The sequence below is a fragment of the Dermacentor albipictus genome, chromosome 1, assembly GCF_038994185.2.
Source record: "Dermacentor albipictus isolate Rhodes 1998 colony chromosome 1, USDA_Dalb.pri_finalv2, whole genome shotgun sequence".
NCBI lineage: Eukaryota > Metazoa > Arthropoda > Arachnida > Ixodida > Ixodidae > Dermacentor > Dermacentor albipictus.
Window position 1 is genome coordinate 332,914,047 of NC_091821.1, and position 18,428 is coordinate 332,932,474.

Genomic DNA, 18,428 nt, shown 5'->3' on the forward strand with positions numbered 1-18,428 from the left:
ATAAGCCACTACACAGGTGCTTTCATGCCACGCTCACTCAGGCCAACATCAGAGCTATTCTTGCAAACGCGCTACAACGCTGGTTTTTCTTCTTTCTTTACTCCCCCACCCCCCCATCCCCCCAACCTTCCACGAAGCCCCCGCACCACGAGACGTTTACTCCTCGCCACTCCAACGCGAGCGTGACAACTGTGTGAGAGACCCACTGCCGCGCTTCTTAGGTGAGACACGGGACGCCGAACTCGGGAGAAAGAGGCAAGGAATTCCACAGGCTATGTCACATGCTGCAGCTGAGTGACTGCGATGTGACAGCGTTGTCAGGATCGGCTCACGGCCTTTCGTTGCACTGCCTCAAGAATCGGCTCGCGTAACAAACAACATCAGAACCTGTAGAAGGGCACTTTGTGCACTGGTATCAGAATGGGGCCCCCCACGTCCCCACCATTGATTGCAGTATCTCCGAGATCAGCCGAGTTTTTATCGATATCGTTTCCAGGAACGGCCCAGCTTACCATGACGCCGTCTGCGGGATCGGCCCAGTCTACTCGACAAGAAAATAATGGACGCCAAGCCAGGGGAAAGAGGTAAAGAGAGCTTCGCTCTAAGGACACAGGTTCACAACACGTTGCACATGCACCGCGAATGCTGGAAAAAAAATACACATCTGGCCCTAAGCACGGCATCAGGCGACGTTCACCATCTGGGAATGCCCACTACGATGCGTACCATTTCTCGGAGACCGTGGAGCACCTTGTGCTCGCGCGCCTGCCACTGCCGGTTGGGACTGGTGATGACGGGCGAGTGCACGGCGCTCGGCGTGTGCTGCGAGAGCGGAGTGGTCGAAGACGGCGACCTCGGCACGCCGAACCAAGTGCCCCTGGAGCCAGCATAGCCCGAAGGCGGGGAGCATACCGACCGGGAAAAGGTCGGCAACGCCACCTGCGAGAGCGAGAGCAAAACTGCGCTGCCTTGATGTACCACTGCCACGCCACCACACTGGCACTGTCAGTCCTCATTGAAATTAGCTTTTCTTTGGAACTTCACGAGACGCGATCAAACCCCGTACGGTTTTCTCTCCTAACCCGCCGTGGTTGTTCAGTGGCTATGGTGTTGGGCTGCTGAGCACAAGGTCGCGGGATCGAATCCCGGCCACGGCGGCCGCAAGTCGATGGGGGCGAAATGCGAAAACACCCGTGTACTTAAATTTAGGTGCACGTTAAAGAACCCCGGGTGGTCGAAATTTCCGGAGTCCTCCACTACGACGTGCCTCATAATCAGAAAGTGGTTTTGGCACGTAAAACTCCATAATTTTTTTTTTTCTCCTACGGGACTGGTGTCGACCGGAGCCTGCACGCCGGCCGGCGTGGATGGCGGCGTCTGCGCTGTCGGCGAGCGCCGCCAGGTGTCCACGGGGTCCGTCCCGCCTAGGGCGTGCATCGAGGCACCCTAGTCCCGCCAAGCGCCCTGCCTTCCGACAGGGATACAGCCGGCGACACCACCAGCGAGAGCGTGAGACGGGCCTCGGCCGCGCTGCCTTGTGCCACTGCCACACCCGCGCAATTGGTCCTCACTGAGCTTGGTCTTATATTTGAACTCAGAGAGTATGGGCCTGGCCGGTTTTTCCTTCACTGTACTGGCTGCCGGTTCGACTCCAACACGCCATTTTCCATTGTCACACCAATTACTGTTTCTTTTTTTTTCATTTCTCTCTAAATCGGCACATGACTTGCACTGCAAGCGCTCTGTCGGGCGTTCATACATACAGAAAACAACTGAATTGTAAGAAACATATTCATTCCTAATTTCTTGAACTGAAAGCAGTCCGTAATGTGTGTTATTCCAAGTTGTGAGACTTTTTTTTCACTTTTCACTCACTTTTCAATCACTTTTTTTTTCTGAGCTTTCTCCTACGAGTCCGCGCGCTACTTCTGCTTCTCTCCGACTACGATTACAAAGACGGCGCCGAATAAAACAACACACGAAGAAGGGAGACACGAGACAAGCACGTAGGCGCTTTGTCTTTGTAATCATGCTTAAGCGCCTACGTGCTTGTCTCGTGTCTCCCTTCTTCGTGTGTTGTTTTATTCGGCGCCATCTTAGTAATCATGCTTAACCAACTAGCCCACCAGCACATGCTCAGTGTCTCTCCGACACCCTCCGTCGGCGCTTGTCGCGTCAGCTGAACCAACCAGTTTGGGCCACGTGAGCTAAATGGAGGCACATTGATCGTTCTTCTGGCCCCAAACAATCGTGAGCTACGGAAATGACGCTCAGTGGGCTACTGACCCGCTGGTCTCGTTTAATATTTTTAAGTATGTACCAGATTCTATATGTCAATCCTATTAATAAACTTCAATCGGGCGCAATTTTCACTCAGCGTATTGCTACTTCATTTTGTTATTTTCTTTGAGCTCTTAAACGCAGTTCTGATTGCAGAAAGCGCGCGCCTTCTCCACTTGCCCCCTAGATGCCGGCTCTTTCTTTCCTGCTTCTTTCTTTCTTCTTGGCAGAGGTAGCAACCGCATTAGAAAGTTCAGGCGGCGCACGTACGCTTTTCTCTGTAGTCGGGCTGGTGAGGCCCGGCGCCTGCACGGCGATTGGTGTGGGCAGCGACACCGGTGTCGGCGACATCGGAAAGCCGCAACAGGTGCTCACGGAGTCCGGCCCGCCATCCAACAGTGAAGAGGCCGGCAGACGGGTCTCAACCACGCTAACTTGTTTACGCGGCTGCTACGCCGGCATAATTTATGCCCGTTGAGCTTGGTCTTGCATTGGAACTTCGAGAGCGCGATCGAAGAACGTGCGCTTTTCATTGCCAAATGCGCAATTTGTATCTTCTGGTGAACCGCATTTTTTTTCATTTCATGACGCTTCCTCCACCTTGCTGGTTTCTGCAAGTCTGACTTGCTCGTTAACTGTTGTGTTTCGAAACGTTGATCAGTTGGACCGCGGGCTGCCAACTACTATAGTACCCTATTTATTTATTTATTTATTTATTTATTTATTTATTTATTTATTTATTTATTTATTTATTTATTTATTTATTTATTTATTTATTTATTTATTAGAACAGCTTACAGGCTCCGTGGGAAGCATTCCTTAAGGGAGACCATACGAGCAAAAAAATATATATTACATACAATTGAATTAAGTAAAACAGCTGCAAATGTCCTTCATTGTGTAGTATAATAACAAATTAGTCATCTAACATCAATACATGCAACTATGTGGGGAAAAATTTAGTACAAAAGAAAAGCGAGAATGGTGCAGTAGTAGTACAGCAAAGAGCGTAGTAAAGTACAACGAAGTTATATAATGCAATAGTACAACAGCAACAAAGTCATATAATGCCAAAATTTAATACCACTGATAACAATATCAATACCATCACTTCGATGAAAAAAGTTACACAACTGCGATGAATATCATGGTGAGCATGCAGGGTGCTCAATCGTTTGGGTTTGCAATATGACTTTCTAGATTTTGACGGAACCTATCGTAGTTAGATTGGGAGTCCGGTAGTCAGTTAGATAAACGGATGGCACGGAGAAATTCAGAGTTGTTAAAGACATTTGTTGTGCCGTAAATGTGGGCGTAGCTAGCGTGATCGTGTGCCCATAATGGTTACAGTGCGAAAAAAAAAAAGACGGACGGGGTGAAAGAACCACAGGACGAGTGCCGCAGTTGGGCCTGTGTGAAGTGAGCTCAGATGGTGAGCGACTGCCAGGTAAAGGCGTTGATGGCGCCAGGATGTATTCCAGTAGCAGGACGAATCTTCCTGTCCCTGCAAAGCGTTCAACATGATCGAACGCAAGCATGCTGGAAAAGGACGTGGCGAAGCGCTCGATCCGGATTTAGTTCTACTTGTATCGACTCAAGCGTATTCAAGATTACGCATGTAACAGTGTTACATATCACTGAAAGTTTATTTAGCGTGAAACCGACGAAATACGGAGGCACAAAGAAAACACGAACACAACGGACGATGCACTACTTCCAATGACAACTTGTGTTTTCTTGTGTCTTCGCGCGTCGTCGTTTTTGCTTCCAAGAAAATGAGTTCCGGCAATCGCCAACTGGCCCAAGCTAACATACTGTTGGCATCTCGCGTGTCTTCGGCATACCGACGTCATCGAGCCGCCGTAATCAAGTCACAGCTGCCCACAGTTGCATTCTGAGTACGCCATACAGTACGCCGTGACCCACATACGACGCGTGCTCATGGTAAACACGGACTTTTGCTTTTTAGTATAATGAAACATGTTTAGACATGAAGAAGTGACACCATTTTTGAAGTTAAAGCCCCTTGACACTGACGCACTTATCCCGGAGTTTCAGCGGCCAATAGATGCCGGCAGCATAGAAATATTGTACCTTGGGTCGCATTTATGAACCTCATCGTCGTGTCTGCTGACCTGCTCATTGACCTCAGTGACCTGCATGACTTCATCGTCACTGCTGAAGTGTTGGCCTCCCATGCACTTTTTTAGAGCGCAGCTTTTGGGCACCCGTTCCTGCGTCGGCGTCGGTGGTGGCGTAACCAAGCGGAAGAGCACAAAGATGAAAGCGAACACGGAGAGCAGCGGCGAATGAAAAACGCAAGGAGGAAAGCGGAGAGGCGGGTGCAGCGGAACCATGAGGCGGAACGCGGAAGAGCGTATGGCGATAGCGTGAGAAGGAAGGCGTAGTGCGGCGACGATGGCTACGAGATGGCGCCAGAGTAGCGCGCGTCGTCTGGGAGGTGTGTCGGCGGCGGCTGCTGTGAATCGCGCCACACTTTGCTCCATTTGCAACATGCCGCACGAGACAGATTGTCCGCGCCAACCAAGATATCGCGAAATGGAAACACGTACAGAGCTGCGCTCAAATTTTACATTAGGGAGTATCGTAATAGCCGGTGAATTTTACAGCGAAAGCTGTATATGACTAACCTTCCGTGGTTTTTTTCAGCGTCCAGCAACAGAAACGGACTTGGCAGTTTTAAACAAACCCATACAGGTGCAGTGCTGCGGCGCAGATGTCGAAATGCGGAAGAGATTAAAACGCCCGCCGTGAACAATAGCGTGACGTCAAGGCTATCGCAGCATATAAGCAGGAGAGGTATCGGCGCTAAAAACAGCTGCGTTATCGATGGGTCGGGCACGTATGGTTCGTACGCCCGAAGAACAACATGTGTACGAGGATAGAAATTGCCGTCAATGGATTTGATGGCAGTGTGTTGAAGTGACTAATTGATCTTAGCATTGGATTGGTTTTAGGAACGACGGCAGGTAGATCTTTCATAGGAGCGCTAATGAGCAAATTGCTGCCGGTAACCATGGGTTGCAAGTACTTTATTTTCGCTTATTAAACTCTGAAGAGCTTAACATGATAGGAACACGGTGATTCGCCTCGGCGACGACCAAAGCACTTGTTACCTCCTTAAATATCGTAAAAAAATATATGGCTTGAAATTAAAACTGTCTCAAAGTATCACTCAACGTGCTCGATCTAAAGAAAATTATGCGGTTTTACTTGTAAAAATCACGATCTGATTATGAGGCACGCCGTAGCGGGGACTCCGGAAATTTGGATTAACTGGGGTTCTTTAAGTGCACTTAGATCTAAGTACACGGGTGTTTTCACATGTCGGCCTCATTTAAATGCGGCCGCCGTGGCCAGGATTCGATTTCGCGTCCTCGTCCTTAGCAGCTCAACGTCATAGCCACTAAGCAACCACGGCGGGTAACGTACTCGATCTATATACGGGGTGATCATTTTTAAATTTTACATTATTAAGCATCGCCTGTGGAAAATAGCATTATTATTGTCCTTCAGCTTGATTACTCGAAGAGGCGGATATTATTAGCACGAGAAATGGAAACACATATTGAACTAATTAACAAAAGTTATCTAATAAGCTTAATTATACTTTACTGCGCATATGGCAATTTGCAAATTGTAGCTGGTGTGTTTTCAAGACATATCCACTTGAAAGGATTTCCAGGAAGACACCAGTTTTGGTATATTAATTCGAAAGTGTGCGACAACATACATGGGCGTTCCAGTTATTTCTGGGCTTCAATGCATAAAATAGCGCGTTAAAAAAAGTAAGTAGTACAACAGTGCATTTTTTACGGCGATTGTGATGGTGCATATCTCCAAACTGGTGTCATTCTGGAAATTCATTCCAAGTGAATGCGTCTTGCAAGCTCACTGGCTACACTTCGTAAATTGTCACGTGTGCTTAAAGTAATTAAGAAGTTAAATTAGGGAACTATTGTTTATTACTCGAATATGTTCTTCGATTTCTCTTGCAGATGATGTCTGCCTGTGAATAATCAAGCTCAAAGGCTAGAATTATGTTATCTGCAACAGGCGATTTTTAAGATTCCGCCTAACTTAAATATTATCACCCTGTAGCTACGAGAAGAATGCAAGGCTGTCGACTTACACTACTGAAGATTTTTTTCAAAATTATCGTCCAGCATGCAGCTTCCATGACATTTTTTCCGTGTCACTGAATAAATCAGAAAACAGCGGCTCTCTACGTCATTGATTAGAATACCATACACGATTTAATTCCTCGTAGCAATAATTTCTCAGAGATGCGCATGCCGAAAGTATTGTTGTAGCAATGTAATATTTTAATCGTTCATGGCAAACAAAGCGCAGGTTGTGCCCCTCGGTCAGAGACAGTGCATATGCACGCAACCCTTGACACACTACTTCTGTTGCAATCATACGTCCTTGTACTTTATCAGGAAGCATTGCCAGTAGCTGAACGTTTGGCTTCACCTGAGCATAAGTGTTAAGCAGATCCTCGTCCCTAAACAGATACGTTTGATATTTTAACGGCCTGGTATCATAATAAGCTACAAGCTCGAAGAGTAAAAATATGTTGTCGCACAAGAGCACCGTACTTCAACTGCATCGCTACGCCACTACACATTACGAGGACGTAACACGCGTTTGACTAAAGGCAGGGTATGCAGGAGCGATGTAGGCCTCATCATCGAGATACTCTTCTCGGCCTTTTCAGTACCGTGCCAATGTAGTTCACTCACGCATGCGCCTAATTCTGACCATGTGCTTCCCGAATCATCACGTGCCACCACCCATGCATTTAACAGCCAAATAAATGCAGCATCCTGCCTTGGAGATGTGGACGGGCCCTCCTAGACTGATGCCGGAACGCAGGCTTGGTTCCCGGATCACGCTCACGCGCACGTCGGTTTGCGCCCCTTCCGATTTCAGTATGGTGCTTGAACTTCCGGCTTCACTTTGTTGCGTGAGCTGCGAACACGAAAGCAACGGCGCGACACTTTTCGGGCTCGAAGGCGGTGGCGAAAGAATCTGCACGGTACGAGACACCACACTGGCTTTCAGCAACGGATCCTCCCTGGCAACCGCGGCACCAGCTCGGGGGTCACTCTTCGAAAGTTCGAGTTGCGTCCTGTTCGTGCCGGATGTCTGCGGTACAAGCGAATGAAGGCTGGCTGCGGACTGGCACTTAGTGATGTATCGAGGCCCCAGGAGCGGAGTACCGTACGCGGCGTCCTCCTTCAGAGACACGGGCGCCATTTTAGACCGGCTGTTCGTTCGACGGACCGGTTGAGATTGCGGCAATGGGGCGATGCCAGCGGTGGCGGCGTTGTCGGCTCCGTCCTTCGATGGTTGCGTATGTGGGTACAATTTCTGGCGATTCACGGATACTCCGCGTCCGAAAGACGCTTGCACTATAGGAGGCTCTAAGTCCAGGCGCCTAGTGGATGACGGACTGCCCGCGCTTTGGGACGCAGTTTGGGAAACTCTTCTGGCCGGCGAGATTTGGAACTCTCGTTTAGAGGCCGTTGTCTGTTGCCCAAGACGCGAATCGGGCAGCGAACAGTCACTACACTGTACCACGTCTGAAGGACCGGGTAACGGCAGCTGCTCAGAAGCGCTCATCAAACGTGTTGTACCACTACGCACTGGATTCGGCGAGGTCTCACAGCAGTGCGTCGCCTTTGGGTCGCTCCCTTCTCCCTGCGTCTGCTCGTTGTCCAAGGAGGGTGACTCAACGACGAAGACCTGAGGCTTGAAGGCTGGCCGTTCCGTAGACGTCAATGATGACTCGTTATCACACCGTTGTTTGAGCGCTTTGGCCTTATTTCCGCTGAGTGACACGCTCGAGGAGCGGTTCGTACTCCACTCCGCGCCTCCACCTGCTGTCACGGACGAAGGGTGTCTCACGGCCAGCGTGAGCGTCGGGTCCAACGTACTCGGCGAGCGACCGGCGGCTACGCCATTCCCACTGTGCGATAGCTGCGGTGATTCCGTAGATGGGAGCTCGGGACGGTAAGTCTGGGCTTTGGAGATGCCGTTCCGGTTGAAGGGTGCTTCGCTGTCACTCGCCGGCGAGTTGGTATCGACGGACTGCTCGCGGGCACCGTCACTCTGCTGCTGAGCGATGTGTTGAGAATGTTCATTCGGCTCCTGACCGCTGGCCCCCGGAGACATCTGACTCAGTTTGGCCAGTAGATTTGTCCTCGACTTCGGGTGACGCTTTTCCGACATGATTATTTTGGTAACGGTGAGCAGACTCACGAAAACGTGTGCGCACAAAGGCAATCACGCCGAGCTATCGAGCTGCGCTGCGCGTGATAGAATGCGTGCTCGTGGCAGGGCATTAGCGTGCTGGCCACCATTCTTCTTCTTTCAGATGAATACGAATAACCCCACGCATGAAGAAAGAGCGTGGACAGCTAATGGCAAAATAATACGTTCTGTAGCCTCTGGCTTTTAACGTTATAGCTTTACCGTAGACATTGGAGGTATACCTATATCGAAGATTCCAGGTGCCCGCTTTTAGAGATGTGCCGGTAATGCCACGGTGTGGGCCAACTATCGTTCTCTGCGCTACGCTTGCAGGTAATGCTGAATGACACGAACACGGAGAGTGCCGTTTCTGTGAAGGCGATGGTGGCTTTGCGCGAAGTTGTGCCGATCACATCCGCTAATTATGTTATGTCGTTTCTGGTATTTCATATGTCCACAACGAAATTTACCTGAATGCAACTCATAGAGCAACGGAGTGCCTCGTAAAAAGTAAGTTGTGACTACAGAATGACATATTTAACTCGATCCATCGTGGTGGCTCCGTCGCTATGGCGTTCCCTGCTGAGCACATGGTCGCGGGTTGAATTCCCGGCCAGAATGGCCGCATTCGGGTGGGATTGGAACGCAAGGACACTTTTGCGGCGTGCTTTGAACGCTCGTTGAAGAACTCCGGGTGATCAAAAGTATATCGTAGCCTTTTACAACGGCGTTTCTCGTGGCCTCTGCGTTGCGTTCGCATTAAACCATATTTCAATCAAACCAAAAAAACTTGCAGTTAGATCTGGGCAACCCAGTGCATCCATTTTTGAATGTTTAATACCGTACATTCCGTTCGTGGTGATATACTTGACTACAAAAAATATACCAGCCCACTCCGGCTAGCTGACAGCGCTCGCTTATTATTCAATTGCATCAGTAGTCAACGTTGAAATCTACCGCTCGCAGGAGCATTTCCACCAGACCGGATATATAGGGCGCGACAAGGATTGACTAATGAAAAGATGCGTTTTCAGTGTCATTCAGCGAGGTCATTGTAGTTCTGCAATGGAGATAAGCGAGTAGCATCATACTTGCTGTCAGCGTTGTTTGCGGTAGGTGCCGATAAAGATCGATGCGGCACATCCAACAAGGATCGTCAATGTACAGGCATCTCGAAAAAACTTGCATTGCATAGGAGAGAGAAAGTGCGATAACGGGATGAGTTGTTCCTAGCTTTTATCATCTTGCTTCCCTACAGTTTCTACCCTCCCTTGTGTGGTTGATGGAACGATTGCTGGTGTTGGTGGTAATATGTCATCCACTGTTGTCGCGCCTGAGCTTTTTCCACACAGGCAATCAACAGTTGCTTGAAATACGAAACAACAGTAGCCAGAGTGGAAGTCCCTATATTGAGAGAGATGCTGGCTCTACTGAGAAACCGAAGATGTTGGCCTGGGTGATAAACTGAACGGTGTATGCAGACACCCGCAGTGGGGTCCACTGTTAAACTATTAAAGGCACTACCACATCAATGTAGAACGCGCGCGAATTTCCCTTGGTATGGGTACAGTCACCCGGCTTGGCAGCAGATGACATGTGGCTGGTGGCCATGGCACATTTCTGTACTCCTGCATTGCCAAAGCTTCGGCCAGCACTTGTAACTATAGCACCAGCAAAGCTAGAGCCGCAACAAACAATCGGCCTTTCGAAACAATTCTTTCGAAGCATTGCATGTACAAAATATTCGCGAGTCTCTGTTCAGAACCGCTGCGTCTTTTACAAGTTTAGGCAGCGACGGTTTGGTTGACTGACTCAAATTCACATTCAAATTCAAATTCTTTATTTATCCATGAAAACACAATAAAAGTGTGTCCAGTACTCTTTGGACCCGTAGCCGTAGGCTAGTTATGGGTCCAAGAGATGAAATTGTATAATGCAGACACTTCGTCACATGCACAATAAAAACTTGGAAGAGCGAAGAGGGGTATATATACATACTACAAATGACAAAAAAAAGCATAGCAAGGAACAGTCGCTTCAATTCAAGAACATCGTGCATGTTATATTACAATAATAAATGGGATGCGAACGGCAGATAGATGTCTTTTAACATGTTTAATGCATGCGCTGAAATAATTTTTAGCTGTAAGTGCAAAATCTTGAGCGTATTTTATTCCTTGTGGAAGAGTATTCCATATCTGAACACCAATGAAAGAGAGCCGTCGTTCTCCGTAAACGTTGTGCGTGGGTGGTAGATTAAAGTTGCCTAATAATACATTTCTGGTAGTACGCGATGATGTATGGAAGAGGGAGATGTGGAAGAGGTGGTTGTTTCTTACGATACTATTTACAACAGTTGCTGTTTTTAGGAGGCGCAGTGAATCGAAGGGTAATATCCGTAGGTTGTGGAATGATGGTTTGCTGGGTTGCTGATCCTGCTTGGATTGCGTTATGATTCGTAATGATCATTTCTGCAATTTTCTGATTGGCTGGAGGTAACTATTGTAGGTCCATCCCCAAGATTTCAGACAGTATGAGAGACGATTGTGGATAAAGGAGAAATATAAAATACGTAATGTACTTGTGTCAAAAAAGTCACGTGCTTGTAGCAGTTTATAGCAACCCGATGCCATCTTCGCCCCCACTGCTAATAAATGGTTTTGCCAGTGCAGGTGTCTATCAAAGATTACGCCAAGATATTTAAAACACGGAGTATATTCTAGTAGAGAGTTGCCAATACTAATGTTTACAGAGTTGGCATTTACTTGTTTTCTACGGGAGTGAAATATACTATATTTTGTTTTCTTGACATTTACAGTAAGCTTGTTGGCTGAAAACCATTTAGAAACGTTTGCCAAATCCACGTTCGCTTTGGACTGTATTTCCTCGATGCTATTGCCTGTAATTATTATAGTGGTGTCACCTGCATACATCAGCATTTCTCCGAATTTTAAGACAAGTGGAAGGTCGGAGACGTATATAGAAAAAAAGCATGGGTCCCAAAACAGACTCTTGGGGCACGCCTGTATGAATACGTTGTGGTGACGATGAGACATTATTTATGACAACTATCTCATGTCGTTCATTGAAGTAAATAGAAAACAAATCGAAAATCCGTTCCCGAAAACCGCAGTGCTTTAGCTTGTACAAAAGGATGGAATGGTCGACCGTATCGAAAGCCTTTTTAAATCGAGAAAGATTACAGCTACAAGTTTGTTGTCATTTAAAGTACAGTTTATAATCTGGGCTAAAGACTGCACCGCTGATGAGGTTGAATGGTTTGGCCAAAAACCATGTTGCTGTGGGCAAATTATGTTGTATTTGTGTGCGAAACTATTGATTCGATTCGCAAGGATTTTCTCGAAAAGTATATTAATGGCGCTGAGCACGGATATTGGTCGATAACAAGAAGGGCATGAGCGATCGCCGTCCTTGTATATTGGGACAACTCAGGCTTCTCTTAGTGACGTTGGGTACGTGGCGGTTCCATGTGAGTGATTGAAGACATGGCATAAGGTTGTACCTAGAATATCAATATTTTCTTTTAACATACGTACTGTAATTTCATCTATACCTGCAGCTTTATTACTATCCATAGTTGCTAATGTTGAGTGTATCTCGTTAAGTTCAATGTCATCCATACGAAAGGAGTTTGAGAGTAGGCTTGGTAAGAAAGAGTTTGTGTCTGTATTATTTACATTAGTACCTCAAGAAATTCCAACGGTAGTAAAATATGAATTAAAGCTGTTTACAACATTCTGATCAACCACATCAGAAAACGTCTGTTTGTGTGGCTTGCCTATAACACTGTTCACGATTTCCCAGAGTTCTTTAGAGTTACCGGAGCTCTGTTCGATTAAACGTGTATAGCATTCTTTTTTTCGTGTACGCATAACTGCCACAGATTTATTGCGTACCCTTTTGTACTGACCCAAGTAATAGCTGTTATCCTTATGCTGTTTCCATTTATGATACCAAAAGTCCTTCTGCTGCAATACTGCTAAAATCTGCTCCGTCATCCAGGGCGAGGCGGGCAGCTTATATGAGCGAACCTGTTCGCTCATATAAGTTGCTCGTCTTAGTAAGAGGTCTTAGTGCTGCTGCTAGTTTTAACACAAGTCAGAATGTCAATTAGATTGGAGAATTCTGCGTCGACGTCATCGCGGTATATAGTACTAGTGTCGATTAACTAGATATTTGATCTCAGCAAAGCATAGTCAATCCTCGTACTTACTTTGGCATGCTTTCATTTCGGTGTTATGACGTTTTTGACCGTTATATAGGTGGCGAGATGATCTGAGATAGCTTGGTTGCATACCCCGGCTATGATATTCGAGGTTATATTAGTTAAAACATGATCAATGACAGTTGCGGATGTACTTGTTATTCTGGTAAGGACAGTGATCATATTTTGAAAATTAAAGGACTCTAGCAAATACGCGTATAGTCACTATGGTTTGTATGACTGGTGTCTATGTTAACGTCACCACTAATTATAACCGGACCTTTGTGTCGTGACACTAGAGTGAAAAATATAGATTCAAGTTTTTGAAGAAATAAAGCTACAGCTGAATTAGGTGGTCGATACACGTCACCTATGGTAACAGAGTTGTCCAGTCTGATAAATAAGGCTTCGATATCATATGTGCTGCAGGAGACATTGGGCAATGCTTATAACGGATACTCCAAAGGTTCTTGAACAAGCTGAGGCAGCTAAGCGAAAGACAGTAATTGGGATGAAGAAATTAACATTTGGTTGAATCTTGAGCATCGCCATCATTGAGACATGTATACTCGTCGCTGACCGGACGCCTCAAATGGAAGAGGCTCCAGTTGCTTCTTTTCCTACTACCATGATGCCATCTTGACCACTGTGGACTTCTCAGAACATTCCGCTCCGTCTCAGACTTTCTGGTTCTCAGCTTCCCTTCCAGACATCCGCTGCTAAGCCATGTGAATGTGAGTAACGTCCGTGGAGTACGGTACATTTCGCATTCGATCAATGAGAGGAAGACTCGTAATCCCTCCGTCGAAAAAAAAGATCTCTTCTAACTGTTTGAAAAGATGGAGGCCCTCAGGAAATTGACAGAAGTCGCGGGATTAACAAGTGACGTTGGTGGACCTCTCAGGTACTTTCGCGGAGAACGCCGGCAAGCTGAACTCCTTTCGCAAGAATAATCTCTAGAGCTCCCCAAGCCCCCAGTCACGTTTTTTTCTTCTTTTAATGAGATGAGTGCGGCGAACAAAAACACGTTTTTTTCTTCTGATAAAATGGGATCGAAATCACCGTAGGGCTGGAGAGAACAAATACGGTAAAACTTGCTGCTCCACTCTTTCCTCCTTCCTTCGTTTCATTTTTATTTCATTTTTCATTTTTGCTTTTCTGTTCGTTTCTTCGTTTGTCCTTGTCAAGTGACATGTACGGTGCAAAGTGCGAGAGAAGATATGAACAGTTGTGACAAGCAAGAGCTAAGTGGGGGGCTTGGGTGCCGCTCCTCGCGCTTTCCTCCTTCTCCGTGACCATTTTGGCCAGAAAAATATGCTCCTTTTGCATTTTTCATATACCATCCCTGGTGAATTTTTCATATATCGTCCCGACAACGCGTCAATACGTCGATATCGGCAATACGCTTAGATTGTAGACCAGCTTTCCTTCCACAAAAGAAAACAGTTGGTTCCTAGCTTTGCGTGCACGTGCGAGTGCGTGCGTGTGATGCTCATAAATACTGTTAGGTTATATTTTGTAGTCTTGCTCCTTAGGTATCAATATCAACTTGAGTAGACGCTAAGAGTTAAAAAAACTCGCTACTTTCCACCAGCTACAAGCATTATTGTTATCCTTACACTCTAAAAAATCCTACGCTTAACCTCACGCTATAGTGTAAGTCTAAGCGCCACGCGCATGTAAATGAGGCGTGGATGACGTTTCAAGCACCACGTGACCGAAAATATGCGTGACATTCCTCCGTGTAAGCGTGAGGACAAGACAGCGTGGCTCGGTTAAGTCTTGTGCGAGCGTGAGTGCACGCACAAGCGTGAGGCCACGCAATTTATGCAGACTCCTCTACAGAGAGTTGAGGCAGGGCGTTATGAGCCTCTGGAAACGCTGCCAGTCGAAATTACAACACGAGAAGGGCACCCCATTCCGAAGGTGAAATGCATCAAAATTTTAGGATTTTTATTCGGCTCCAAAGGGTGTAATGCAGAAGCTCTAAACAAGCTAGGCGCGCAGGCGAGAAATATACTAAGACTCATCACTAGAATCGCAAGCAAAAGGGGGGGAGGGAGGGGGGGGGGACTCAAGGAGGACAACCTACTCAGGGTCTCCCAAGCTTTCTTCATCAGTCATGTTACTTACACGGCACCATACCTCAAATGGAGCAAAATCGAAAAGAACAAACTCGACACGCTCATCATGCTCGGCGTCAAAAGAATACTCGGTATTCCACAATCCGCTAGCACGGCAACTACTTGAAGTTGGAGTTCACAATACCACAGACGAATTAATTGAAGCACAGTTTATTGCACAGATCTCCCGGCTTTCCTCAACTAAGCCGGGAATTAAGATTCTTGATGAAGCAGGTATACTCCCTATACAGGCACCGCTCGACAGACACCCTTTGTCTAAATTAGCCCGGGAAGGTATAAAGGTTGAGCCCGTACCGAGGAACATCCAGCCAATATATAACGAAGGTCGCAGAAGAGCGCGGGCCAGAACGATCGATCCTTACGGGGCAGATGCATTCTTCGTCGACGCCGCCAAATATGGCACCGAAGACAGGTTTGCAATCTCGGTCGTTGACGCGCGCGGAACACTTATCAGCGCCGCGTCAAAATACCCGAACGAGGCGGAGGAAACTCCATTTGTCATAGTTTAAAGCCGAGAACACACGTACGCTTCGAACGTGCGCCAACTCGCGTCTACGCGCCTTGCACCTGCTGCGCCTCGCGAGGAATGGTGGTTTGCGTCCACAAAGACGCGCTCCCGTGCGCGCTACAGCACGCGTTCACTGGGCTCACTCATTGACACCTTGGAAGACGCCACTTCATACTTTGTTATTGACAGTGCTTCAAAATGCTTCGATATCCATAAACGCAATTGTTATATTTTTAGAGCTGTTAGATCAGCACAAAAAGAAAGAATTACGCACTTTCTTGCATGATATAAATCTGCTTCACTGAGAGTTGAATGTACCGCGCTGTAGCTGCGTAGCCAGGCGCGCCGACGCAAGGCAGCCCAATCGCGCGTTAACAGAGAGCTGTTCACCAAGATCGCGCCGCGTTTCGACGCGTACGAGCCGTGCCGCATGGTCTGCGCATGCGTGGACGCGTGGACGCTAGCTTGCGTGCGTCCGCAAGTGTACGTGTGGTGTGGGCTTAACGAGTACGTGGTACTCACTCTTGCCGAAGTCGCGGGGCTGAAGCTTTTTCTTTGAAGGTAAGTGATACAACGCTGCCGGATGAGCAAATTTTTGTATCCTCCAGGAAAGCCGTACATCTCGAAGTACCAGTAACACGTACGGACAGTTGCAGTAGCGGTCTCTGAACTTGGCCGCAAAGATTGGCCGAACTTGGCCAGTCACTATTTTTGCAACCAACTATACTGCACGCGCCTTCAATCCACATGATTCAATCCACATGATTCAATCCAGCGTGATTGAAGCACAGTGCCTTAGCGAAAACTCAGTTGCATTTTCGACAGCTGATCGCACAGAAGCAAGGTGGAAGCGGTCGTAGTCGTGCGCAGTCGCTGAGGCTACGTGCGGCGCGCCGCCGAAAGCGCCTTCTCGTTTCTCAGGAACAAACTGCTCCGCGAAAAGTGACAATACGTACGCAGGCCGTGGCGTGTCATATCCACCCGTGATCCTTCAAGGTTTATCTAAGGTTCCTCGAAGCCCATTGCTTGGTTTTCCCGCAAATCACCGCGTTATCTAACTACTCAGTAACTTTGTGGGAAAATCTACAAGTTGCTTTAAACGAGGGACTCGACGGTTCGAGTCTTTATGTACAGTGCGCGTCACCCTTGTGTAGAGCGCGGGAACGGCGGCCGCCGGGGGTCTCCGGAGGCAGCCAGCGACGTCCAGCGGTAGCCACTGGGCTCGAGGTAAGAGGCGCCTGGACGCGCAGCGGCCGGCGCGTCTAATCTCAGGCCTGCAGCCACTGCTACCATTAGACGTCGCTGGCTAGCTGTGTAGCGCCCCGGCGGCCGCCGTTCGCGCGCTCTACACAAGGATGACGCGCACTGTACATTCTCAGCGAAGGGCAGTAGTCTCGACTGTCGATCAAAACGAAATATTCTGCTCACCATCACCAATCACCATCACCATCACCAAGTATCACCAATCTGCGCCAAGCTGTGGGCTAGCCTCTTCCAATGTTCCTCCTGCTGTCTGAGCCTGCTTTGTCCCTACTTGTGCTGCCTCTTTCGAACGCAGCTGTCGAAAGCACGTTGTTCAGCCAGGTTTCATTGACAAAGAATGATCTGAGAACCCGCATGTCGAGTGAGACACTGCGTTAAGGTTGGTCTGGCAGAGAGTGGGAACTGCTGCAAAGATTTTCAGCCAGATGAACAGTTTCTGGCGCGTTTCAACTCTGCAGTTCTATATGGTCCAAGTGGCAGTGGAAGTTAACTCAAATGGGGCGAGATCGTTTATTTGATCCCTTTGCGTAAATCCCCAGTGTGAGAAGTATTAACTGGGACTCTACGCAATGTTTTTTTTTTTCATTCTTTGTTTTAGTCAATCAAGCAGCTTTGTATTACAGAGGGTTGCGATTGTTTCATAGTACCTTTTGAACGTTGCATATTATTACAATGATAAGTTCTGTAAATATATGAAAATGATATTCGTCCCTAGTGAAGAAGGCAAGGCAATTGCTCACCTAAGGTCGGCGAGGTTCTCGCCGGTTTTCATACCGTACTCCTGGGACAATTTTTTTCCTTTGAACTTTGTGCGTACGATTAATTGCGATTATGGCTTACTTCTTTATATGCACGTACTTTATCATCATTGTAATTCCTCTTCATTCGTCTTAAGCCATCACACTGTACTTTACTCACGCGTATTTTCCAGCTGTGATGGGAAAAGAAACCTAAGTTCGATATACATAATAGGTGCTTGTGATACTGTTACGCCCATATTTTATTAATTTTGCCCACATCTCAGTGGTGGTTGGGCAAAGAGTTCTTGCAAGCTTGCAAGGTACATATCGTGTTCTTTTGACTTCCTATTCTGATGTTTAGAGCTCGAATTCGTTAGACAAAGGGGTTTAAGTTATACTTAACTTAATTAGAGCCGTACACGACCCATAAAATAGATTTTGTGTGTTCCCCAGTGGAATTACATTTCTTTATTTTTTTAAATCGCACTCAAAGTAAGGTACACAGCCACCCTCGGAAATATGGCAGCACACGCATTCGTGCCTGCATTCACAGAAACTTACGTACACGTTTTCACGTTGCGCGAATCTTGTCAGCGAACCCGTGTTTACAAATTGCGCAGTTCAACTCTTTTCGGCACTGATAACACCTGGATTATTGGCAGCGCCGTAATCCAGTTGGCAATTAAAACTATAAACTTTAGTTCACCTCTTCTGTTATGGGCCAGCAGGTCGTTCTGTTTGTTCCCATTCAAAGGCGAATTGCAGTCACAACTGCCGCTTCTTCCCACGAGGGAAAATGCGAAAGGGTTTCAAGTTTTTTCCGGAGTCCAGTGTGCCTCCAAGTAGCAGCATTTGCTAACTCAGCGTCGAACTGCTTTCGAGTAAATTGAGAGAGAAGGCGAGAGATCTGGAGAGAAATAGCATGTTTATTTTATAAATGAAGCCTATAGGAAAGGCATCCCTATTTTAATGCCTTGAGTTCGGGCCGC

General features: G+C 47.3%; 1 protein-coding gene across 1 annotated transcript in view; it reads right to left on the reverse strand.

Annotated features, from left to right (window-relative positions):
• The window catches only part of LOC135910045 (uncharacterized), a 33,478-nt gene extending 24,812 nt beyond the window's left edge, over positions 1 to 8,666 (reverse strand). Inside the window, exons 1-2 of the mRNA XM_065442004.2 lie at positions 7,135 to 8,666; positions 727 to 939 (exon numbers count right to left, since the gene is read on the reverse strand). Coding sequence (XP_065298076.2) covers positions 727 to 939; positions 7,135 to 8,538 — 1,617 coding nt within the window. The 5' untranslated portion in view covers positions 8,539 to 8,666. The remainder of the gene's footprint in view (positions 1 to 726; positions 940 to 7,134) is intronic.
• Positions 8,667 to 18,428: the final 9,762 nt, after the last annotated feature.